Source organism: Hipposideros armiger, unplaced genomic scaffold (genome assembly GCF_001890085.2).
Source record: "Hipposideros armiger isolate ML-2016 unplaced genomic scaffold, ASM189008v1 scaffold_273, whole genome shotgun sequence".
NCBI classification, from domain to species: domain Eukaryota; kingdom Metazoa; phylum Chordata; class Mammalia; order Chiroptera; family Hipposideridae; genus Hipposideros; species Hipposideros armiger.
The window spans coordinates 1,424,623-1,451,299 of NW_017731623.1; the positions used below are offsets into that span (position 1 = coordinate 1,424,623).

Below are 26,677 nucleotides of genomic sequence, written 5' to 3' on the forward strand. Positions count from 1 at the left end.
TGGCAAAAGATGAGGGCATTGTAAATGTACATTTAAAAATATGCAGAGAGTAAAGAGCAAAGCTGAAATTCTGAAAAAAATGACGAAATGCTGACAATATTGTTATGACAACCACTATGAGCTTTAATTTCTTTTTTTAAAACTTGGTGATATTTGGAAATGTTGCATTTAATGCATTTTTAATGTTTCTGGTTATCTTGGTGAAATGGGACTGGCTGGTAGCATTCAAACCGGAAACAGATTTGTTTTAACTGCCAGATACAATCTCTATTAATCAATCCAAGGTCTTCAAGTACAATTGACTTTGCTACTTCAGGAGCTGGAGGGCACACAGTGCTCACAGCTGTTTCTAATTACACCTTGATCCAATAATAACTAAATATTGTTTAAAGTACTGGCGGTAACTGCTTAAGAAAATGCGCAAAATCAATAATTGAAAGAAGCACTTCCAGGCATAAACCTGCATATATTAGAACCTGGAGAAAACACAAACATAATTCAGTAGGTGGCACTATTCCCTCAGCCAGAACTGTCTCTTCCTTATGCGTGACTTGAGTCCTCTCCATGTACTTTGACTCACTTCTCTCATGGAATTCTGTGACCTAAATTAGTATCAACATACTAACCTCAAATATATTGCTTGGCTTCTTCTTGAGAGACACAGCCCAGGATAAAAATAAATAAATAAAAATGTAAAAAGTACATCGTTCAGATAGCAGGTATATGCGTAGAAAAACAGCTTGATTGCATCTCAAATCCTTAGATAATTAGGTCAGCATAGTGTTACTTGAAAGTAAATTAATTCTCTATACCCATTAGAGACAATCCAAGTGATTTGACCTCTCCCATTGATACCATCCAATGAGCTAATTTAAAATATTTCAACTGGCCAATAAGCAGGTTTCTCATTCTTGACACGACCCACACCTGAGCCAGATAATACTTTGTCGGTGGTGGGGAGAGAATATCCTGTGCATTGTAGAATGTTTAGCAGAATTCCTGGCCTCGACTCACTAGATGCCAGTAGCACTTCCCTAGTGGTGACAGCCAAAAGTGTCTCCAGACACTGTCAAATGTCCCCTGGGGATGAAATCATCCCATTTGAGAGCCCTCAGTCAGTGAGTGTTCTTCCTTTATACTCAAGACTGATCTCTGGCTTCACGGCCAAGGACTGAGCTAGTCCACTGGCATACTTGCAATAACGATGCTTATTATCCTTTTTATCTGATGCCAAAGGTTGTCATGTGCATTGTTGAAAATTCTGAAGCTAGAGAAAGCACAAAGAAACTAAAAGCCACTACTAACTGTCCCATGTTGTGATAAGACCACTGTAATTTTAAGCGTAATACCTTAATTTTTTTCTGCATAAATACGTACACAGAGTACATGTAATAATTAAAAATCTGAGGACCGTGTAGCAGTACTATTTTGTAAAAAGTTCTTTTCATCTCTAAATATATACTCTGTCACTTAATACAAAATTAAGCATGATTTTTCATGGCTATATAACATTCTTTCTAAGAGATATAACACCATTTTTTAACACCCATTTCTTCTACTGAACTTTTTATCTGATTTCAAAAGTTAACGCAAATGAGTTTTACTATGTCCTTGGGATAAATCCCCACGAATAGAAACTTCGAGTAGTAACTTATCGTAGTTTTGCCTTTACACGAAAAGAACAAAAGAGGGAATGAAGAAACAAAAAGGGAAAAACATAAACAGGGGAGAGTAAAGAAGGGACAGGAGGGAGAGAGAGAGACAAGAGGAAAAATATGAAGGGATGGGAAAGAAAGAGGGATGAGGAGGTGTAAGAGACGGAAAACAGAACAATGGATGGAAGGAGGAGGGGGCTAGGAGAAGGGAAGCTGATTTAGAAATGAATTTGCTGGCCTCAGCCCCACTTTCACTTTGTCTTTGGATGGCTCGTGGGGTTTGCCCTCCCACAAAGATGATACTACTCTTGCCCACCACTCGGAGAGCACACACTTGGAGTTATTTCCCTCATTATATTCTTCCTGTGACTAGCATACATTGGTGAACGGCTACATAAAATAAAACTGGGAAACCTTGAAAACGTTACGCTAAGTGAAAGGAGCCAGACAGAAAATGCCACTTATCATATGATTCTTTTTATATGAAGTATCCAGAAAAGGCAAATTCGTAGAGGCAGAAAGTAGATTAGTGATTGCCAGGGGGCTGGGGTGTAGGGAATGGACAGTGACTGCTTAATGGGTACGAGCTTTCCTTTTGGGATGATGAGATGTTCTGGAACGAGTGGTGATGGTTACACAACATTGTGAATGTACTAAATGCCACTGGCAGTAATACACTTCAAAATAGTTAGAATGGTAAATTTTATGATATGTGTTTCTTAAAAGTCATGAATGAAACAAATAATAAAAGAACCTCTTTTTTAAAAATAATTGAACTGATTTAAAAAGTAAATAAAAATAAAAGTGAGAAAAGCAACAGCTATCTTGTTGGGCACCCACTACCTGTCACAATCTTACTTAGTCTTCACAACCACCTTCCCAATCCATTTTACAGACGATGCAAGAGGGGCTTAGATGGTGAAGCTACTCAAGGATAGGCAACGACTGTAAAGTGGAACCAGAAATTGCTTCTGACTCCAAAATCCTGTGGCCAGGGAACAAGTCCAGGTTAACTAGGTGGATAAAATCCTTGACTACGGCCTTACACATTTGTTAGCCTCGTGAGTGGACTCGACACCAGTCATCCACATAGTCATTTAGGAAAGGAGAAAATCCCTACACTGTCTGCTTGATTGAAATTTCTCATCTCACAGGAGGCACTATTTCTCAGCAGAAGAAAAATAAAAAATCCTAAATCCTTCATCCACAACCATCTCATTAGCAAAGTAAAGCATTAATCTCGACTTCTGCCAAATGAGACATAATCATCCAAATTAACTAGCTAGGTCATTGGGGCTGGGAGTGAACCTCATAAAAAACATTTTTAAAAAGCAGGAAGTTTTATGCATATATAACTGACTTCAGAAATCATATTTTCTCTTTTGTCACCAAGCTTTATTGACATATAATTGACATATAATATTGTGGAAGTCCAAGGTATACAGTGACATGATTTGATACACATATATATTGCAACATGTTTAGCACGATCGGGTTGGTTAACACATCCTTTACCTCACATAATTATCGCTTAGTTATTGTTATGGTGAGAACTCTGAAGACCTACTCTCATAGCAGCTTTCAAGTATATAATACAGTATTGTGAGCCACAGTCACTATGCTGTACATTAGATCCCCAGAACATATGCACTTTATAACTGAAAGTTTATTATACCTTTTGACCAATATCACCCCATTTCTTCCATGTCCCAGCCCCCAGTAACCATCTATCTGCTCTGTTTCTACGCGTTTGCATTTTTAGATTCCACATGTAAGTGAGATCACACAGCATTTGTCTTTTTCTGTCTGACTTATTTCACTGAGCGTAACACGTTCACGGTACATCATGTAACATCTCCTTTACCCATTCTTCTGTCAGTGGACACTTCGGTGGTTTCTATGTCTTCTTGGCTATTGTGAATAATGCTGCAATGAACAGAGGAGTGCAGATATCTCTTCATGATACAAAAGAAGTATTTTTTCATGACATCATAGACAAAAGGCAAACAGACAGGAATGGCTGATAAACCAACATACCTCACATACAAAACTTTCATTAACATTTCAAGAATACTTCATTAGCTCACAATGTGTCAAAAGCTTAGTCAATTGCCTATTTTTTCTCCATTACACACAAAAAACGTAATCTAGCCAATGCCTCTAGCATTGACTCGCTAGTTATACAGACACCAATATCTACTTCTGATGATTTGAACAGGGTCTCCAATGTGGTTCTTATTGGGTTCAGTTGATCATAAATTACACTGGCACCTCCTTCTAACCCTGATGGATGTAATCGGGGCTCCACATGCAGAAAGGCAATGGCACATCATAGATTCAGAATGTGAGCTGTGTGGTCTGCAAATTTATACCCAAACAGACTATCACATGAAGGGGTGACATCCTCCTTGGTCACACTTGATGCAAAAGTACTTTTACACAAATACTTGATATAATTAGAGCAAAAACTAGGGCTATAGAAAGGCCAGTCTAGCATGTCCAGCTATTCAATACAACACTGAACTGGAGTGCGGGTCGGGGGAGGGGTGCAAGGTATGAAAGCATCTTAATGAATCAAGACGGAACTTCAGAACAGCAAGGAAACCCTGAAGCGAAAGATGGACATGAGCTAAGGAAGGAAACGGGCAATTGTGTGAATCGCAGAACTCAGATTACTAGACTGCGAGCAACAAGTTCATTTTATGCTTGTTGATGAATTAAAGGAATGAGATCTGAAAAAGTGGTCAGCAAATGTGGAAGGCAGATTCTAAAATGGCCTCCAATGATCATCACTTCCTAGTACCCCTGCTCTTACATCAGCCTTTCCCCTTGAATATAGGCTGGACCTTGTTATGACTGGCTTCCAAGATGTCACTTTCGAGTTTAAGTTACAAAGAGACTCTGTTTTCTGTCTTGCTCATCATTTCTTGTTCTCTCACTTGCTTGTTCTGGGGGAAACCAGCTTGAGGGGAACCATAGGGGAGGCCCCGAGGCAGAGGCAGCCACCTAAGCCCCACTCAGATACCTGACCCACAGAAACCATGATATAAATGTTTGTTGCTTAAAGCCACTAACCTTAGAGTAATTTTTATGCAGTAATAGATAACTAGTACAATGGAGTTTTCTGAGATTTCACTGGTTAATGAAAAGAATCATTTTAGACATTTAATATCTCTCTCTCAGACTCAGCCATATATTAATGCCCCCAAATGAATTTCCTACATATGAAAATAGGTTCTTCTGCCTCTTTACATGAATTAAGGATAATGGACTCTTTACCCTCCATTTAAAAAAATCAATTAAGCATTGGCACTTTCTCTCTTTGATTTAAATCTATTGGCTGGCTATTCTGGACTTAAGGGACAGAACCTAAGGAAATTATTGGTACCATCTGACACCCTGAGAAAATTCAGACAAACGTTCCCTCAAAATTCTCAATCTAAAACTATATACTGCAGTAATGGAAAACACTACAGTGACGGAAAACATTAAGTAGCAGATTCATACATCCTTTTCCAGAGCTCATCACAGATCTTTATGGTAAACATGTTTCTCTTAGAGAAATGAGCCATAAACTAAAGTCTATGCAGCAGAAAAATTCAACTCCCTTAAGGCAAATGGGTATTTCCTACCACTAAGCTTTGCTCATAACAGTGAAAGAAAAGTGCAAAGAAGAGATAAGGGATTTTTTTTTTACATTTAAGAGCTTCAATAAATTAAGTTCATGATCTCTTTTGTTTTAATCACAAGGCTTTGCATGTGTCATCAATTTCAAGTAAAATAAACTGCACGAGGCAGTACCCTGTTCTGATTCTTCATTAAAAAAAAAAAAAGCTCCTCTAATTAATACATTTGAGGAAGTCCCAGGAACAAAAGAGCAGAGAGAATAGAATGATTTCTGTCAAATACACTATGCATATTTGTATGGGTAAGTAGCTTAATTGCGATATACATGTTTTCCTGGAAAGAACCGGGGGTCCTGAATGTGTAGAAAAGAAATTATCATCATTTATCCTTTTATCATTCTTTACCATAAAACACATTTAAGTTAATTTCTAACAGAAAAGATGACATGTATCTCTTACCAGAGGACTTCATTTCAAATTAACACACTAAATTCAGTCTGATGTTTCTAATTGGAGGCTAATGGTTTAAATATAATTCCTGAATCAAGGCAGAGAAATGAACAAAGGCTTAAACTAAGTACACTGTCAAGTAAATCAATCTTCCAGGGCTAACAGACAAAAATAAACAAAGCGACAATAAAGGCCGGCAGACACTTCCACGGAGGAATGGATGGAATCGGTGGGTTTATGTCCAATACATCAGCTTCAATTACACAGGAAACTGAACTCCATAAAGCAGCACAAAGACTTACACTTCCTATAAATGAAGCACTTTGCTTGGCTCATGTATAAATATATGTACATCAAGACCACTGAGAGCTGCACTGGACGGGCTCCCCATTGTTCTGTTCGAGAAACCGGAATAAAGCGAGGCAGACACTTTGATGGAGCACAAGTAAACTCACCAGCTGTTGCCTACACAGACCAGACAAAGACTTTCCTTTGTGCAGATGCCTGAAAGAGGACCAGATGCAAACAAAGGGGCACGGATCTGCCTCGCACTACATTTCGGCAGAAATCACGGGACCCTCCGCCAGTAGAAGTGAGAAACCATGTGCCTGGAGAAAGGCAAACAAGTTCTCGAAACCCTAGAGGATCAGTGACCGCAAATGGCCTGGTGCCTCCACTGTCAAATCGGCACAGAAAGCAGCCCGGGCCCTCTCTTGAGGACCCGCTGCAGAAGCAAGGAGATTGTGGTGATGTCCACGTCAGCAGGTGCAAAGGCTAAAGCAACTGGTGTACAAGCTGTCTTCTCAACAACCTCAGTGCTTGTAAAAATGTTGTTAAACTGTGTTTGAGCTTTACTGAGGTATAACTGACAAATAAAAGCTGTATATATTTAAGGTATACAACTTGATGTTTTGATATACGGGGGTGCCAAAAAAATGTAGACAAGTGGACACTTTGTCACCATTGCTCAAGCTGTAGTTCGCTGTCATCAGAAGTGTCTGGACGCTGATGGTAACCACTTTGAGCACCTCTTGTAATTGCAGAAGTCAAACGTGACTTGTATTCACCTTTTGTTATCGGTATATATTGTGTATTACAATTTTAATACAATTTCCCTTTCTTAAAATGTGTATATACTTTTTAGCACCCTCTGTATGCATGTAATGTGAAATGATCACCACACTAATGGTAATTAACATATTTGTCACCTCACATAGCTTCTCTTTTTGGGTGCGTGGTGAGAAGACTTAAGCGCTACCTCCCTAGCAAATTGGATGTATCACTACAATACTGTTATCTACAGTCACCGTGCTGGGCGTTAGATCCCCAGAGGTATTCATCTTTCATAAGTGAAACTTTGTACCCTGTGACCATCTCCTCATTTCTACTCTCTGCTTCAAAGATATTGACTATTTCAGATTCCACTTATAAGTGGCATCATACGATATTTGTCCTTTTGTGTCTGGCTGATTTCACTTAGCATCATATCCCCCAGGTTCACCCATGTTGTTGCAAATGCCTCAGGATTTCTCATGCAGTTTTTCTCCTCTACCTGTCCATCACCAAATCCCAACTGAGATCCCTACTCTTCAAAATGGGTTCCAAGAGCTTCTTGTAAAGTTCACGGCATATCATCTCTGCATTCACTACAATACCCATTTGGCTGTTGGGTGATCACTGAACCAACACTGGAGAGGAAACAAGACACCCTGTGGCCTAAGGTCTGATGCTCTGCATTGTCATCTCACAGTGTATGATTATGTAAAGGATTTCCTTAGCAAAACCAACGTGCTATTTGCTCTGGACAATTTTGTTATGCAGTGCCCATTCCCCCTGCCAAACTGTCCCAACGCATCTGACTTCCTTTTGGGAGTCCAGGTAGTTCTGAGCAAGCTGCCCCTGCCTGCTCCACCACAGGAGAACTTTCCAGGCTAGCATAGTCCACCTCGGGGCCAAAATGATTTCTTTGGGCTGGGCAGGTGATCTAAACCCACCTAATCAGAGGACCTTCATGCTTTTGCCGGACAGAGGAGATCCAGGATGTAGGAGTAAGAAAGGAAGCAGCAAGTGGGGAGAAGAGGGGTAGAGGAGAATAATGGGAAGAGAAAAGCGATGGAAGGAAATGGTGAAATAAAGAGAAAAGTGGAGAGGGCAGGAGAAAGGAGTGGAGAAGGGGGAAATACAGCTCCCCTATACCAAACACCCCCCCTGGAATGCTTGTATTCTTAATCTTGCTTCAACATCATTGTCAAGGCCCTTGGCCTATCTTTAGCTACACTTATCAGAAAGAAAAAAGACCATGTCCCAAATGCCACCTTCTTCACAGAGACAGAATAATCATTAGTTAATGAGTCCAATGCTGAAGCCTAAAGACAAACCACGATGCATTAATGAGTTAGGTGAAGAATCTATTTATCCTGCAAATGCAATGAAAATAACATCCTGCCCCTTTCGTAGAATCTGGACTTTTCCATATTTCACATAGTGCTGATCTTAGCAGCTTTCTCATCCAGGAATACATTTGTGACCTACTGAACAAGAATAAAAATAAGAATAAAAAGCAAAAATAAAAAAACACAAAATACCAAAGTCTCAATATCCCAGCATTGAAAAAGTCTCTTTCTACTTCCTGCAAAGAAACCTTGATCTACAAATGTGGAGTTTGCTCTAGCTACTGAGCCATCTTGGCTATGATAATGGCTGCTAGTTGTCAATGAATCTCAGCACTCAGCCAAAGCTAGAGGAGCTGCATTTCATTGTGATGTCTTTTACATTCACGCAAGCGATTACGATTTCCTTCCTTATCTCTCCCATGATATAGTAAGAAAGAGCAGTGCCACTGGAGGATTAGTCCAGAAATGAAGAAAGCTAAATGGTAATTCCGAATTTTCCATCCATTTGTTAAGAACATCACTCAGCCTGACAGGTCTCGGTTTTTTCACCTACCTCATGGGATCCAAGGGAGGAATTTGGACTAGATCTAAACGTCTAACACCAGCCCATCACTTTCTCCTCATGAAGCCCCAGCACGCACCAGTGAGTGATCTTGGCACACTCGTACTCAAGGCCAGGAAGCGGCCTCAGTGGCTTCAGCACAATTCTCTAGGTGCTTCAACTCCAAATTATACTACATGTATATGTATATACCATGGGTAACCAGGATAAACCCCCAGGTTAGGGATAGAATGCATTAGGATTTCTATTTGCAGTTGCTTTTATCCTCAAATAAGACATAACTTTTAGGGGTGACTGGTTAGCTCAGTTGGTGAGAGCGTGGTGCTGATAACACCAGGTTGCCAGTTCGATCCCCACATGGGCCACTGTGAGCTGCGCCCTCCCCTAAAAGAGTCAACTATGCCATTGTAGCACGAAAGCAATGTGTAACCAATGACCGTGGCTGTTCCCCAGTAAAATTAAAAAAAAAAAAAGATATAACTTCAGCATTACTTATGCTTACTCTACAGACTGACACCAGCACCCTCGGCCAGGCCACATGTCAGATACCCAGTGTGACACACAGAACTGGAAGTCTCCTAAGGGTGCGAGTTCCAGGGTAGGAAAGGGGTTGGCAGGGCCACCACACTCACGTGACTGCTCAGAAGATTCCAGTTCGTGTTTGTCCATCTCGGTGGATTGATGGGTCATACAGTCTGATTTGAGCAAAGCCCAGCTGAGATTCTTGCATACAAATGACAGGTTTAAGATAATATGAAGAATGCTCACATCATAGACAACAAGAAAAGGGTGGAGCTGACGCATGTCCTTCTGGCACCTGATCTTTTCCAGCTCGTTCTGGGGAGAAAACTGATGATCCACTTGGATCTGACAGGATCAGCTAAACAATACTGAAATTATCAAAGCTGCTTAAAATTTGGTTTCACATCCACCATTATTAAAGATGAGCCTTGTCCAATCTAATGATGATATGATGCCATCACAATGAACAATATATGCATATACTATCGTTTATTTCAGATCATTCTAAAATTTCCATTTTATGTATATTTAAAATATCTACAATGTGTTAGTATCTGGTACATAAAACCTATATATTAATAAATTTACAGTTATCAGTAGCGAGCATTTATTTTGTTTAAAAGAGTGTGCAATTTAAAAAGAAAAAAAAAATGCATAAAGTCCCTAGCAGGCAATTTTGGTAACTAAGAACAAATAAACTAATTTTTTCTTTGTCCTAATGGGTCTCTAAATCCCCTTTTTTGACTCTTTTCCTCAGAAAGGCTCTATTATACACATGGCAGGATGAGTTATCTCCCTCCCTAAACTCTTTCTTCTTTTCTGAGAGGTGACCTTTGCTAAGGAAAAATGAAATCAAGATTCTGTTGACTGAACAAAGTTTCTGCTATAGAAAGGAAAGACTCCATTTTATTATCAAGATAATGATGTGTTTGTCTTATATAGACGTATATGGGGGGCCCTGAAGCCCCCTATTGCTTTCCCTACCCCCATAGCACAGATCCCTGTGGGATGGGGCTTGTTTTATGTCCTTGGAAGCGCCAAGGAGTCAAAGGACTTCAGGAAACCTTTGGAATGAGAGAAGATGGGACTTTTATACTCAAGAGCAAACTGGTGAGCTCCCTAAGAAGGAAAGTGAACTGTGTTGCACTATCCCGTAAACAGACAAATAGTGAACTATCTTTATGATAATGGACAGCACCTTTCCTGCCCAAACAAATGTTGTAGGCATAACTAGATAGTGACATATGAGAACTCTAGCACCCTTCACAAGCGTCACATAAACAAGTTTTACGGAGAAAGCGTAATGCATCAATGTGGGGGCAGGGAATCATTTCAGTAGGATCTTTAGCTCACGAGGTAGCTTTCCTATTTCCCTGGATGATAAACTTCATTTATCCCCATTACCTCCTGAGTAAATTATTTTATAACTCCTGTATTTGGCTTATGAAGATGGCTGGTGACTCATAAACACCAATCTGACTAATGTCTCATTTAGAGAACTCAGTGCGCACAGAAGCCCAGACATCATTTCTCATGCCAAGAAATGAATGTATAATATTTTCAGTAAAAACAAAGAAATGAACAGCCAGCACACCAAGGAACACATCTGCACCTGTTGTCACAGCGTTTTTTATCATTTACTTGCTGAGTAGTCAGGAGCTGAAATACTCAGAGATGTAATAAGAATAGTTGTTTAAATTTAAGAGAAAAGTTTATGACCTTTTTCACGATATGAGTTATTTATTGCCACTTCAATATCAATGCCTCATCTGCTACCATTTTATCTACAGTTCATTGGCCTTTCCATCCAAACCAAGGGGAGCTATACTTGAATAACAACAGTATTTTATTTATACAGTGCTGCTCCTGCAAAAAAGTTCAGAGTACGTTATAAATATCTCTTTAAACTGGAAGGTAAATTAAGGATCACTGCTTCCATCTTAGATAAAGACATAAAACAAGGACAGTTCAAACGGCTAAAATTAGCCATTTAGAGAGGTTTTAACAATCCAGAGAGGATTTCTGGATAAAGATGGCAAGTTGACCTTAAATATTTATCTCTTCTCCAAACCTCACTAAACTGACCATAATGGACACTTTTTATGTCATAAGCACAAAAGGACAAAATGAATGGGAGAGGAAGCAGTAACATGCTAGAGGTTTCAACAAAGATTTGGAAGCTTTAGAAAACCCAGTGAGTCTATATAGCTAAGCCACATGCTCCAAAGCAAGTTTTATAAAACTGATATTTTTATCTACTCTATCTGTACCATGTTTCTTATTTCTCAAATGGTTCCAAGAGAACGTAGGAATTCTACTTAAGGTTTCCTAAAATGCCAAGACATAAGAGTTTCCAAATTGAAAAGACCCACTACCTTCCAAATGGATGAATTCAAGGGGAAATTCACACCAAGACACAGAAGACACAGAAGTCAGTGGGCAGTGTTTCCACAATTTTAAGTAGAAATTACTTCAATCTGTATTTCTATACCAGGCCAAAAGTCCCCAAAAAGGAGGGGAGAATAAAGAAATGTTCAGACATACAAGGAACACAATTTTTCACTTCTTGAATATGTACTCCAGCCAAACAAAATGTTTTCCAAAATGCTCCATTTGGAACGGAGTTTCTTACCGATATCTTTCCAGGCAAACTTCTTATCCAAAGAAAATATTTTTCTTTAATAATTACTTTTGTAAACTTATTACAGAAGCAGTGTTTGTTCATCGATGAACATTTAGGGAATGCAAAAATTAAAATCAAAAGTTTTACCCATAATCCTACTATCCAGAGATCACTTCTGTTCATATTTTTTTTTTCCGTTTTACACTTTTGGACTTTATATAAATTGTATCATACAGCATTTTGGGGGGAAGGTATCTTAATTTCTTTTTACTTAGCATTATATTTTTTAGATGTGAATGTTGTGGGTAGCTGTGCTGCAATTCATTTACTGTCACTTCTGTGTCATATTCCATCATGTGAGGATTCTGCAGTGTTTTTAACTTAACCATTCTCTTGCTGAGGGACACTTTCATTGTTTCCAGTTTTTACTAGCAGTGCTGCCAGAACATTCTTGTCCATGCCTCTTGGTGAAGGTGAGCAAGAGTTTCTCTAAGGTATTTGGTATTCTTGGTTTGATTTACTCTCACATCTAATTCTTGCCCTTCCGCTGATCTGCTTTGTATTGGAGGAGGCTGACTCCTGCAAGCTGTGTGTCTCAGGCTTTTCTGTCAGCGGGGTTTAGTGAGTAGAAGGCACTGTGGGACGATTGATGGTCCCAAGGAAGAGAGAAGCCAGGTACTGCTCCCCCTTTTCTGTCTTGAGACCTCGGTTCATAGTTTAGTATGAGCCTTCACTTTCAAACTTTGCATATGATTATTTTAGCTTTATTTTATTTTACAAAAATAGGATCCTAATAACATTTTGCAACTAGCTTTTTTACTCATTCAATACATTATACAGATGTGCACAATGTTCATAATTTCTACAACAACATTTTTAATGACTTCACGTTTTCCACAGTATTGTGGAGCAAAACAATTAGATCACTTTTAGATGTTTAGACTGCTTTCCCATATTTCACTAATAAATATTTGCCAATCTCTCAAGAGTTTTTAAAGGCACGAAATAGACAAAAGTAGGCAGTGGCATCACAAATTTGGAGATTCAGGAAGATACCGTCTTTGACATGAGTCCAAAGCTTAAGCTTCAATGCCACATCTGATTCCCTAGAGTCAAGTGGCTATTTTCAGCCCAATCCTTCACAGTGTGGGGGGCACCAGAAAATAAATAGTTTGAAGGTGTCAGGACTCCCCAGATAATTCCCCAATGGGGAAAATAACTCTACTGTGCCCATCAATCATGGGAGTGACCCTATAAAGAAGTTGGCACGCCTACTCAACAAGCATTCAGGCAGAACAACAATCTACATTCTAAACACTTTTGTCAGCTGACATAAAGACACTTCCAGTATGAAAAGATTTTTAGTCATCAAATTAAAAGTGAGCTCACAACAGATAAAGAATTTTTACATAAGCCACCACGCTATGAGTGGGAAGACCAAAGTCTAGCACTCAAAGACATCAATTGGGACTCAGGGCTAAGAAAGTCACATGGAAACCATAAACAACATGTCCTTCCATGCTAGGTACCAGAGCAAAAGCATGTTGTCTGTGTCTCAAACACGGATACCAAGACCAACCCTAAAACAATAATCCTGGGGCTTCAGCAGTCCCTGTAGTTATAGCCATTTCCTCGACTTGACTAGCTTCTGAGTCTAGACCAGGATGGCCAGGCAAGTGGGTATGGTGAGGAGGATGAAGGAGGGGGAATAAAGCTGAGGACCGTGTCAGTGCTTGTTGGAGAGGAGGAACTTGTTCTGGTTTACATCATGCTTCTTTTCCAGTGAGTCTTCTTTCTCACTCTGGCCATTAAATATTAGAGGTGGGTGCATGTTTATACATGTAAATGTATGTGTGTGTGTGCACACCTGCCTCATGCCTCACTCTCCCCCAGGCCCATTCTCCTTGAGGAACCAGACATCTATGAACCTCCAAATTCAGGTAGCAAGGTGCCCTTTGGGTGCCACCCGTGGGCGGTCCCACTGACATCTCAAATTTTTCAAGCTTGCGTTCATTATCACTTCTCTTTCTCCCTAACTTTGAATATTCAGTTGCCGAATTAGAAACATGGAGTGAAAAGCCTAAAAAGGGGGGCTCAGGATTTCTCCAGGGAACGAGAGCACCCTCCATACTAGTAGGACAAAAGCCCATAAATGCAGAAGGTCAAACCACATGATACGTCATGGTCCCTCATGGCTACTTGTGCAGGGGTCCTAGAGAGAGTAACCTGTCCTCAAACTGAGGCTCAGCCCATCTACGCAGTAACATCCTGCATCGGTATTCAGGGTAAAGGGCTGGGGCTGCAACACGGAAGGGAAGGGCGTCCTTGGCTCAGCAACCTGAGGACGCTGCATTTTCCTTGACTGCCATTGCTCTTCCCACAGGGTGGACTTGTCTGCCACTGGTCATTAAGCCCAGCTTTTTTGTAGTGGACACTCTTTTGTTGCCTGTCTAGCATTTCTTTCTCTAGCCCCTCCTGATGGAGTTGAAAACTCCGTCATATTTGCATATTTGCATATTTGAAAACAAATACATTTCAATGATTTAAATCAATTCAAGATAGGTTTTCTGTTATTTCGACCCGAAGCATCCAAAACTATTGCTTGTCTTTGTGTTCCTATCAACACCTGGAACAGCCTGAGGGTGTATAATATATTCTAGTGGGTGAAGAAAAACAATGAAAGAAGAAAATTAGGAATAAAAAAAGAAAGAAGGGATGGAGGGAGGGAGGGAGGGAAGGAGAAATTCAGAAAATTTATAAATCGACAGTAAAAATTGCAAAAAAAATAAAAGCTTGTCTCTGAAACAACAGATGTTAGCTCATATCAACTTTCACTTTCCTATATTTTGGACACAAGCAGAAGTGATGTGCTTTGATGTTTACAAGGAAGTCTGAGAAAGAATGGAGAGAAAATAAATGGAGAGAGAATTAAATACCAGCCACTCTGAATTTAGAGGAAATAACCAATAAAGACCATGGGCCTGCACCTTACTTTATATATTATTATTCTTTATTTTATTTGTATTCTGTTTTGATATTGAAATCGGAAACTCACTTTGCAGGGAGAAACTATGCCTAATTGGCTTAATTGTATTCATGCAATGCCCAAAATGACCTACACCAGCAAAGGGCTGCAAAGATGTGTTCAATAAAGATAACAACATGATATCATTAATGTTTCTCCCTTCTGTTAATGGGTAAAAAACTAGTACTTTGGCTAAAATGAGAAAACATAACTAAAAATTCTCATTAATTAAATACATAACTGATTAAATAAACACAAAAATATAAGTGCAGAAAATAGATACAAGTGATTCTAATTCTCAACATATTTAAATTCAAATCATGAGCTCTTCTTATAAGTGAGATTTCTGGAATTCACTTCTAAACTGGCCATAATGGTATAGGGTCTGAGGATTGCCTTCCAAGCCTTCGGCTCAGAAACTTCTCTTCTTCGCCTCATGAAACTATAAACCAATCACATCCCTTCTGAGAACTAAGGGACTACTACTGCCACTCCTGAGTGCAAAGAGTCTCAAAAAGAGTCACTTAAAAATTGTTATGGTTTAAGAATCATGAACTCTTTCTTGGAAACTAGATTGTTTGATGGCTTCTGCCCTCACAAATGTGAAGAAGACATTAAGGGCCTTAAACGAGGCTTCTCAGGAGGCCAGGCCAAGTGCCTCACTCAGCAAGAGGCCAAATTTGGAAACTAGAGCATCCTAGGTGAGAGCAGGCCCTAAGGCCCTTGCTTAGATGTCAGCCTCCTGGTCAACTATGTGGCAAAGCCATTCTAACCCTGCAAGTGCCAGCTACCCCCACATACCACTTCCCACCCCATCTCCCACCGAGCAGGGTGTGTATTCATTTATGTCACTTACATTGCTCTGTGGTTCAAGTCAAACTCATAGCATGGTCCAGGCACCATGTAAATTACATGGTCTGTTTATAAGTGCAGGCTCTTGCTCCGCCACACTAAGCTGAGTGCCTGAATCAAAGTCTCTGGAAAGAAGGTCCAGAAATCTGCCCTCTAGGGGTTTCTGTCTCTCTCTCTCTCTCTCTCTCTCTCTCTCTCTCTCTCTCTCTCTCTCTCACACACACACACACACACACACACACACACACACACACACGCGCACGCACGCACGCACGCGCGCACACACACACACGAATACCAGAAGGCCTTGTGATTTTTTTGGTACTCTCAACTTATTGCTTCTCCTATAAGTTGTATTACCCACAATACCTACTTTGATTTCTTTCCCCATAATTCCATGTACACAGTAGGTTTTCCATGACTATTAATGAAACAAATGTTTGCTAACAATCTGAAGCCACCTAGGATTCCATTGTGCTAGGCAGGAGATGACATGAATGACAAGCCATTATTGCCACTGCAAAATCAGACACAGCATCTCCAATACTGCAGACAGCTCCAACCAGGGGACTGCTGGGAGTGTCCTAATGGCATGCAGTGGGTGGTACAGTTAAAGAACTCCACTCCAAAAGAAAAAAAAAATAGTGGCAGCAATAGAGGAGGACACACAAAGACCCAGCTGCCCGCAACATGAATAGCCTGGCAGGGCGATCCCAACAGGACCCACGGAGAATACAGATCAGAGGGAAATGGGGACTCTGAGACAGCCAGGACCTCCACGGTGCTAATCAGAATCCATTTTCAACTCCCCTTTGCTCTGCTTCCTCCTGCCTCTCTCCCTTCCCCAAACCTAAAGTCACGCAAACACAACTTGAGAGCTGTTAGGCGAAAAGAGGAGGACTGTGTGAAGATGGAAGGCCGGTAGGCTGGCCCTGCAGCTGGGCGGGCTCCACCGTGCTCATTATTCCTGGCAGGCATGAACCCCGGAGAGATTTTGCAGCTGGCATTTTGTGAGCTCAGTTATTCGCAAGAATCAAAGAGGAAACACTGCACTTTGTTCCAGGGGATGATGGGGGGTGGGATGGGGGTGGGGGATAAATGGGGGAGGCCTGGTGATTTTAAACAGAAATATCAAGCATCAAAAATAGAACTTTCTTTTGTTTTTTTAACGAAAGACTATGACTCGGACTACAAATGCAATATTGTCCTTGAGAAGTAAAGGCCGTAACTCCAGTATGTTGAGTTCAAATTTAAATGTATCAAGTATAATATAGTATACAATTTGAAGAATGACACTTTGGAGGTTTTCTCCCTTCAAATAGAATCATAAACCTGGAAAGTACCTCAAGAGGTGTTGGCCCAGATCCCTGATCCTGGATTACAATGATCTACACCTGGAGTCTCCTCTTCGCGATTTCTAGGGATGGAGAGTTCATAAATTTTTTCTAGCCCAGTGGAATGTGGTTTTCACCTGGAAGGCCAAAGTTCTCCCCCATGTCCAGCTCAAATCCTTGCCAACTTCCCCTTGTCTAGCTAGCCCCACAGACTGACACCAGGCCACCCCTTGCTCTGTTTGGCATGCTCTTTTGAATGTCTTCTATTTTTTTCAACATCCTTTTAGAAGTAAAATAAATGAACATGACCTAAGGCAGTATACCGGGAAAAAAAAGTTATGCCATGAATTCTGAAGCTTATACTCCTTTTCAGAAAAAAATGATGGCTTTTATTCTCCTAGCAAATATTTCTCTCTCTCTTTCTCCATACACACACACACACACACACACACACACACACACGCGCGCACACACGCACACCCCTCTTTCACATCTGGCTTGGATTGCTAAGTCCCTTTACTCTGTAACTCCCATTAAAACATACTCGGTAGATTTTATCAAACTAAACTCTTTTCCTCATACTTGTCGCCACTGACTTCATCTTCCTTTGAGGGACCATCTTCCCCAACTGGAACAGTATTCAAAATGACTTTGGAAAATCTTTAAAGGAAGTATAACCCATTTGACCTCATATCACTTTTAAATTTAGTGTTTGTATAATTCCTTCATGTCATTAGCTCACGAAAAGCATGGCGCACACTGTGACCTAAGGCCAGCTGTGTGGACCCACTTTCCTCAGTTGAAGCGGAGCCACTGGCAACTGCCCTTGGGAGCTAGACATCCACCTTAGCAAAGTGACCATTTAGAACCACTTTTTTAAATGGAGTCATACAACATGCTTGCCTAAATCCCTCTGATGGTTCCCTACAGTAATCAGAACAAGTCTAAACTCCTTGCCATGATAGCAAGGCTCTTTATACCCAGACCCCCGTCCAACCCCACCATTCACCACCACATTCTCCACTTCCCAGCTACACTGGGCCCATTGCTTTCCATTCTAAAACATACAAGACCATGTCCACCTCTGAGACTTAGCACTCCCAGTTCCTTCTGCCCAAAAGATTCTCCCACAAGTTCTTCACAGACTGGCTTTCTTGTCAGTGCTTGTTTCCCTGTATTTTCTCCTCCCTCCTCTTCCAACTAGCACCTAAGCCCATAAAGGTGTCAGTGGGTCTTGCCCACACTGTTCCCAGCGTCGAGACGACAGTGAGCACCCAATGAGTGTTTGTGGAATGAATGGACATGTGTGAGGTTCTGTGCACACCACCTTCACTCAAGATTGCCGTAGGCTCCAATCTGACCACAGCTAGGCAAGAACTGAGGAGGGAAAGGAACACTCTGACAAGAGACAGCAATGGATCCTTTTTTGCTTCCCTAACCCAGAAAGCAATAAGGAGTTTATCTCCAAAGTTATAAAAGAAATCCACATGCAAATATGCATTTTCCTGCCCCTCATTTTATTTTCACTACTCAGAACAAAGTTCTGAGGAGAGAGTATGCGTAAAATATTTTCTTTGTTACTTCTAAACCAGCTTCTATATTCAACAACTCGTGTGAAAAGGTATATCTTGGGAGAATCCAAAAGCCTACCAAAATTATACATTTCATTTCTAGTCTTCTTTCCATGTCGGCATTATAGCTTGCGTAAATGAAAAATGTGTTTAATGGATTCTGAGGCACGAATATTAGTATAATTTTTGAAAGCTGAAGCAAAACAAAAATGCACAATGGCTCCCCAAAGGACGCATAGAGCACAACTGTTGGGAAACTTGTTTTGTTTTATACTTGTGAAGATATGTATTATTCAGACTGCAAATACAAAGGGAGGAATTACCTACCATTAAGGACAGAACCTTCTCGTGAATCCCAAAGTTCCATGGGGCTATAAAAAATATGGCAAAAGCACTATTTTATTCCCATATCCTTAACTACATGTCTTTAATGTGTACCCCCAAATTATGAATTATATCATTAAGAAAAATAAGTCTGGATTCAAACTACCATAACTCAATGAGCTTATGTTGTTAGTTGTTTTATATTTTCTTTTCTTTTTTTAATGTTACCGCTGTGAAAGAAGTGTCTTAGGGCTACATGTCCTTTGGTCTGTCCCACTGAGAGGGCCTCTGCTGGCCACGTGCCACATACCTTGCAGCCACTGTGAGTTCTGGTCTTCATCAGGGGAGTGGTGGTGCACAGCTCGATGGCCTCAGGCTCATGGAAGATGACTGCTGGGAGGGGTTCCTTTTTCAGTGTTAGGACATTCAATTTAGACTTCAGCATGGTCTGAAAGTGCTGAAAAGCAGAAAAAAAAATAATAAGCCAAATATTGTTACATCACTTGGAATTGTATGTGGTATAATTGTACATCAAACCCAGCAGCAAAAATCTTTGTTTCATTAACTCTGTCTTAATTGAGGAGACCAAGAGATATTTGGTAAAACAGAGCAGGGAAACTGTCAGGACATTACTAAGTGAAACTGTGGGAGACAGCCAACCTCGACTCAGGCATCATGGAAACATGGGTTTAGTGGTGGAGTAACCCATGATCATGTTCTGAGAAGTTCTACCAAGGTGATATATATACAGAAGAAATCCTAGAGATGTAATCCATGCTGAATTCTGCTAAAGAAATAAGATATTCAAAAGAGGGTGCTAGAGGAGCAATTTGGGGAAAAGTCTACAGATAATGAAAAATGAGAAGAGCTGATGAAAAAGAACATGAAATGTCTGTTCTCAGCCTCCCCAGGTCTGCTTTGCCTTGAATGTGGAACTTTGGGAAATTCACTGCTTCTTAATGAGCCATTTTATTTGCTCTCTCAGGACTCTAAAGTAAATATCCATCCCATAGGCAACTCCTGTTGGCACTAGTTCTGAAATATGAACAGAATCCAAACATATTTAATCACCGTTATCTATACACCCAGCCCAGGCCCTATCTTTGTTTGGTCTAGCTGCTTGCAAACCGGTCCCACCACTTCCAGCCTTGGCCTGTGCAGAGCACTGCCACACAGCAGCCAGAGGGAGCCTCCTAAAATCTAATCATGGAATGTCGTCCCTCTGCTCAATTCTCCCTAGTCTCCCCTCTTCTCAAAGTCCTTACCTTGGCCCCCAAGCCCATGCATGACTCAGGAACCCACTGTCTCTCTGATCTCATCTCCTACTCCTCACTCCCTCACTTACTTGGATCCAGCCACAATGGCCTCCTCACTTTCCGAAAATAAACCAAAGACACCTGTGCCTTGAAACATCTAAACATGCTGCTCTCGCCCTAGGTATCTGCAAACCTCACTTCTTCACCTTCTTGGGAACCCTGATCAAATGTCACTTCATCAGACAGTCCTTCCTTATCAACATTATCTAAAATAGCGTGCACACACACATGAACATATATACACATAGCTGGCTTCATAGGAAACCTGTATAGTCGCAAGGGTCCCGTACTTAGGAAGGCTCTCTGCTTGATCTAATGCTCTTGGTTTAATGTCACCATCTTGACATCCTTAATAACTTTACCTTTGAATTTGTGTTTTGTAAGCTAAGTCTGATGGAACAGTGGAGTACCTTGTGAGTAGAGGAGGTACAATATGTGTATCCCCTGATATACAGAATTCAGCGGGACACAAAGCAGATGCAAGGGGAGCATGTTAAGTCTCTGACTCAGTACACAGTACAGGTGCACTGACGGCCACAAGAGGCCACACTTCAGAACCAGAACTTGCTTCACATGCAGAAAGAAGTCAGTTGTGTTCTATCTAAGAAGCATGGATGATCAAGAAACTCTATCACACCCTTTTCATTTGCATTGCATGACTTTCCTGTATCAGACAACCACTTATACTGAAAATGACAACCTAAAAGGGAAGGGACAGGCAGGGTAATCCCAGGCTCCCCTCCTGCTGTCCCTCCACACTAACCACATGGAATCTGCTAGAACTCCCACTGGCCACCCGGCTGGTCAGTAAGCCAAAGGTAAAGTGTCGGGGAAATGTGCACCTATTAGAACTGAAACAACAGGTGAGTTCGTTTGGTGGAGTGTTTCCACTATTCTGGGAAGAACAAAGTGTAGGAAACGGAAATGGTGTAATTTCAGTAATTCAGCTCTGATATGTGTATGGACAGTGGGCAATACACAATATAATGATGAAGGGTAAATTCATGTTAATAATCTAAATTTTAATTTTTTTTTTTTTACTTAGAACAGCATTAAGTAGGAGGGGGAAAAAAAATCCCACCATGACCATTTCAGAGAGAGAGCCATGGAAGGAAGAAAAAAGCTTTCAGGTTTAATACCTTGAGTGACACTTTTTTCTATTTTTTGAAGAGAGGACACTGAATTTGCTTTTTGCACTGGGCCCCACAAATTATGTAGCCAGCTCTGCACACATATCTATTCATCACTGTCTATTCCCTTCCCCTGATTTATTATTCTTACCACTACGCATCACCACTATAAGTTTATGTCGTTTATTTTATTGTCATCTTCCACTAGAACATGCACGCCATAGGAGCAGAAACTGTTTTACACCATGAAGTATCCCCAGGGCTTACAACAGTTTACCAGTCCCCGTGGAATCTGCTAGAACTCCAACTGGCCACTCAGATGGCCAGTTTTATGTGTCAACATGGCTAGGCCACCATACTCAGTTATTCAAACAGTATTCTTGGTGTTGCAGTGAAGGCATTTTGCAGAATGACTACAGTCCATAATCATTTGAACTGAAGTAAGGGAGGTTATCATAGATCATCTGGGTGGGCTTGACTCAATCAATCGGACGACCTGAACAGGTGAGCTGAGAGTTCCCAAAAGAATAAATTCTACCTTTGGACAGCAGCTTCGGTCCACGCCTGAGTGTTCTTCCCACCCTCCCTGACAGCCTACCCCAAGGATTTCAGACTTGCCTAGCCAGGCCCCACAATTGCATAAGCCAATTCCTTGAATAAATCTCAATATGCATCTCCTGCTAGTTCTGTCTCTCTGACTTCACCCTGAATGATACAGTCGCCTTTTAGGAAACAAAGCTGCCAGCCCTAATACTTTTTTAAATGGGAGACAGACTTGCCCTTATGGTCCCAGTGAGTATTGATTTCTACTTTTTTTTTAATGTAGGGCAAGTCTTCATATTATTCTGGAAGATTCTGTCTTTGTTCTTAATTGATTCCATTCCAACAGGGGGGTGTGGGGTTTGGGATTGCAAAGTGGTCTGAGAGGAGAAACGTGGATCACCAAGAGTGACAGCTGAAGTTGGTTTGTCTCTGTGGGAAAGTGCTGAGGCCCCGAGATCAAGAGGATAAAGGGACAGTGACCCAGGAGATGGGACAATGAGCAAGCAGGCACATTCTCCCCTGTCTGCCATTTTGCTGGGGCTCTACAAGAGGTACATGAGACCACAGCTCAACTCAGCCTGACTTCTGCTCTACAGGAAGTTCCTGAAGATTAAACTAGATGTGACTTTATTCTCATGAGGGTTAGACAACCGTATTGCCCAGAAGCCCTGAGATTGTCTTCCTGTCCCTGTTGTGGGAGCCAATGTCCTAACTATTGGTTCAGTCGCTAAGCACACAGAGAGACCGAAAGTGGCAGACGGGCACACATAGGCCCCACCTTGATTACATGGTCAGGGAGCCAAGTAAAGGAAATAAACAAACATTTTAAAAACCTAAATTGGGGCTAGGAAGATAACGGAGCTCAAATTCCAATTTCAACACAATGAGTTGTGTAACCTCAGTTATCTAACTCTTTAAAGCCCTGGCACCTCCAACCGGGCAGGTGTGTGCTAAGCATTCGCTCACCAGTTCATTCCACACGCCTTTGCTGAACACCTACATTCAGCCAGACAGTGTGTAGGCACAGCTGGAACAGAAATAAAATGTTAGTCTCTGCCTGAAAGGGCTTCTCACAGTGGGTGGAGACTGTTCAATCAAATGACACTGCGTATCTAAGTGACAAGTTCGTTAGAAGAACTAATGAGAGCGGGTAAGACAATGTTGGAAAGTAAAATAGAGAAAATTATTCCTTTTTCTAAAAAGTATTTTTTTTCCCTAATGGTTTTGTCCTTTATGCCCTCTGTGAAAGGAAAAAGGTAAAGAGAGAAATAAAAAGTGAATCATTTGATGAATCATTGATTCTACAATAATGCCTTTAGACAAAATTAACATTTTTATGTAACTCTGAGTTGCTCTAATAAATCTTCAGGTGGTAGAAGTGTGATAGCTATAGCTGTTTATGATAAGAATTGGCCACATACTAAACCTGACAAGCTCAGAGGCGGCCCACATGGCGGGCCCCACAAACTCAGAGACCCAAAGTAACCACACAGGATGGTCTGAACATAAAAATCCCTAACCAAAAGCAGGTCATGGTGGGTAGTCACGTCCTAGGCCTGTAGCTTCCTTCACAAAGGTCAATCTTTACCTTGAGTGAGCCTGTCTATGGACTTTTTGCATCTAAGATAGCATACCTTTGAAATGTCAGAGCTCTCTCCTTTTCCAGACCACTCAGGGCACGCCCCCCCCCACACCAGAGCATGAGACCACAGGACCCCTTATTGTTGTCTTGCTCCGTGAATGCCATCTCTGTGTGCTGTAAATGTTAATTACGAACAATCATGTACCCACCAATGACAAAGAAGTGTGTGTCTCTTCATTTTACTTTTTATCCAATCCCAGAGATGTCTCCATTTTGCTTTCTCCCACCCACTTAACCTCCTACCAGTGGATTTCATGTAACCCTCATCACGTCTCATCCAATGTATAAAATAAACTGCACAACTGCCATTCTCTGGCATTCTCAATCCATTGACATTTTGCTTCCCGGAAATTGTCGTCAGTTTGGTTCAAATAAACTCATAAAAATTCTGCACAGGTTTGCACATTTCTTACGCCAACAGAACACTCTTCTGCCTCCTTCTTTGGGAAACCTTCTCCTCTACTCTACGCTGCTTTATGGAATAGGGTTGTTGGTCACAATCCCCCATCCCCTGACATTGGGGAAAATTATGTGACACAGGCTGACCATCTGAGTACCACTGGTCCCCAGTCAAAGGTATTGGTTCAGAGGAAACTCAAAATTCGCTGAACACACTCTTCTGGGAGACTGACATATAGGATTACTAGACAGAGCTGATGCTGGCCTGCCCATCTACCAGTCAGTCCGAGAGTGAGACCACACAGAGACAAGGAGAGCTGAGAAATGGAGACTCAGGGACTTGACATCACCGGCCCCCTGGTCCCAGCTGTATCTGACTCAGATCCTTGCATAGTCTTTACCGAGAATGTGAACCAATCCATCCCCTTTTATGCTTAAGCAAGCTTGAGTCAGGTGTCCGATTCTTGCAACTAAAGCAATCTCGTCAATACAAATTACTTTTTTTTTTTCTTTTTTTTTAGCTGAGCCATCCTGCTACCTGTTGGCAGCTCAGTGGCTGCTCAGCTCGGGCTGGACTTGAACCGCTGTTGCTCAGAGCTCAAACTCTTGAGCGAGCTCTTAACCAACTGAGCCACTCGGCCAGCCCCCAAATTACTTTTTAATGAAAAGTCATCTGTGAAAATAAAATGGAGCCACTAATGAAAATTTTTAAAAAGACTTCATAAATCTTAAACTACAGAAATGAATAGCAACATTACCTTAAAAAAAAATGAATCTTGCACTTAGTTATTTGAAAAAGCTGAGCCTTCATGATAAAGCCCCGAATAATAATCTGAAGAAGGTAAGATAATCCCAAGTGATTCATGTCTATGATAAAACCCTCTGAGCTCCTGCCAAAATGAGATAAGTACAGTCTCAAGAGAGCCACACTGCGTACTGCAGTGACACCCAGTTCAGGAGGCAAGCTCTCGTGAGGGTAACGGAGACCCAGAGCTATAACCAGCTCTGTCAGGACCACATGGTCTTGTATTTCCCGGGCCGCGGTTTTCTCATCGGTCAACTTTAAAAGGCTATGTTATATCATGCCCAAAATGACAGTGCTTGTTCTTTGCACACGCAAGTGCAATAAAGACAGTGCGACCTAAAGCATCATAATCCAATGACATTATAAAAAGAAGAACCAAACAGAGGAGCTTGGAAAAGCGACCGTTCCCAAATGAAAGACGCACAGAGTACCATAAAGTAGATGTTTTATTCATTCTTAAAGAAGGGAAGTGAATAGTGTTGTAGAAAATTAGGGCACTGCCCCCAGACAAATTAAACAAAGCTCGGCTTTCTGCGTTTGGTGCTTTATGTGTGATCCTAAAATAGAGCCTCTAAATCAAGCCCCATTATGCGGATGGGGTAATCACCGGGCCCTGGATAATTTTACAGTTGGCCCGTCCTCCTCCTATTCAGACATTAATCTCTGACAGTTTAGCAGGCAAGGATTTCCATATTTTACCAATTCAAATCAGGTGGATCTCACCTTTGTATTGATTTTGTATCCAAAATACAAAGCATCTTGGGAAGGCAAATGCGGCTTTCTCTTTTTGGATCTCTATCCTCACACAAATTAAAGGAAAGGCGTTAAGGTTTTAATCTGTGGTTCATCCTTGTGTTTTGAAGGCTGGCTACAATGGTCATTTTTAACTTGCTAATTATGGGGTCAGTAAAGCCTTAATCAAGCTTAAAAAATACTGCAGATGTTCTCTTCAAGAGAACCACAAGGAGCAAGTGGGTGAATCAAATTAATGGAAAACCTCAGTACCCCCAGTAACTGCCAATTCATACAAGTATACAAAAATAAGTAGGGGTTCGACATGCATTCATTATCACACTTTATTTTATTACTTTGGGGTATTTAAGAATTTACTCAGTTGTGGTTTACTTACATTTTATAGCACTTATTTTCCAAGAAAGGTATATTCAGGCCCCATATATGAGGAAAACAATTGTTATACTCTTGTGACCTTTAATGAGATCTTTCTTTTGTTTATCGTTTTTAATGTAAATTCTTTGATTTCTGCTTTTAAATACTTCTTCTAGCATTTTCACATAAAAGAAAAATATTTTTCTGTTAAATAAACAGCAAATGTGTTATATGATTGACAGTAATTACTTGAGAGAATAAAAGAAATTTCTACTTAATTAAATCAACTTTTATTTAAATGTTTTAGTGCAAATGATTTTTTAAATTTTTGTCCTTTTAAAAAGTGAAACAGGGTTGGATAGTCTCCCCAAATCTAGCAGGCATATACAAAATCGCACTATTTGATTTCAAGGATTAATTTTTTAATGCATTTTTATGTGGATCTGGTATTTCAAGAAAAGAAAGACCTACACCAACGTGGCATTTACCTTCTTACAAATTATCCTAGTAATTGCCTTATTCAAAAAAGTTCCAGCTTAATTTTAAAGGACTACTGTACATCCAGAGAATTACAAATTTAAAAGGCTGTGTATATAAAAGTGATAGCTATTATTAAACTAACTGAAAATACTCATGTTCACACACCCATATTTATTCATACAGTTTTAATTATGGAAGCATTTTTTTTTTTACATATCACAGATTCTCTCAAGATTATGTGGGAGGGGCACGAAAATAACTCCATGCCCACAGAATATGCTAAAAGCCCCCAGGCGTGTGAAAGACTCCCTCGGGGGA

At 40.7% G+C, this 26,677-nt stretch overlaps 1 protein-coding gene across 2 annotated transcripts in view; it reads right to left on the minus strand.

The window, feature by feature from the left end:
- Positions 1-26,677, minus strand: part of PID1 (phosphotyrosine interaction domain containing 1) — a 234,428-nt gene that overhangs the window by 109,257 nt on the left and 98,494 nt on the right. For both annotated transcript variants that reach the window (XM_019657115.1, XM_019657116.1), the window contains exon 2: positions 19,248-19,394. In XM_019657115.1, the coding sequence (XP_019512660.1) occupies positions 19,248-19,394 (147 nt within the window). The remainder of the gene's footprint in view (positions 1-19,247; positions 19,395-26,677) is intronic.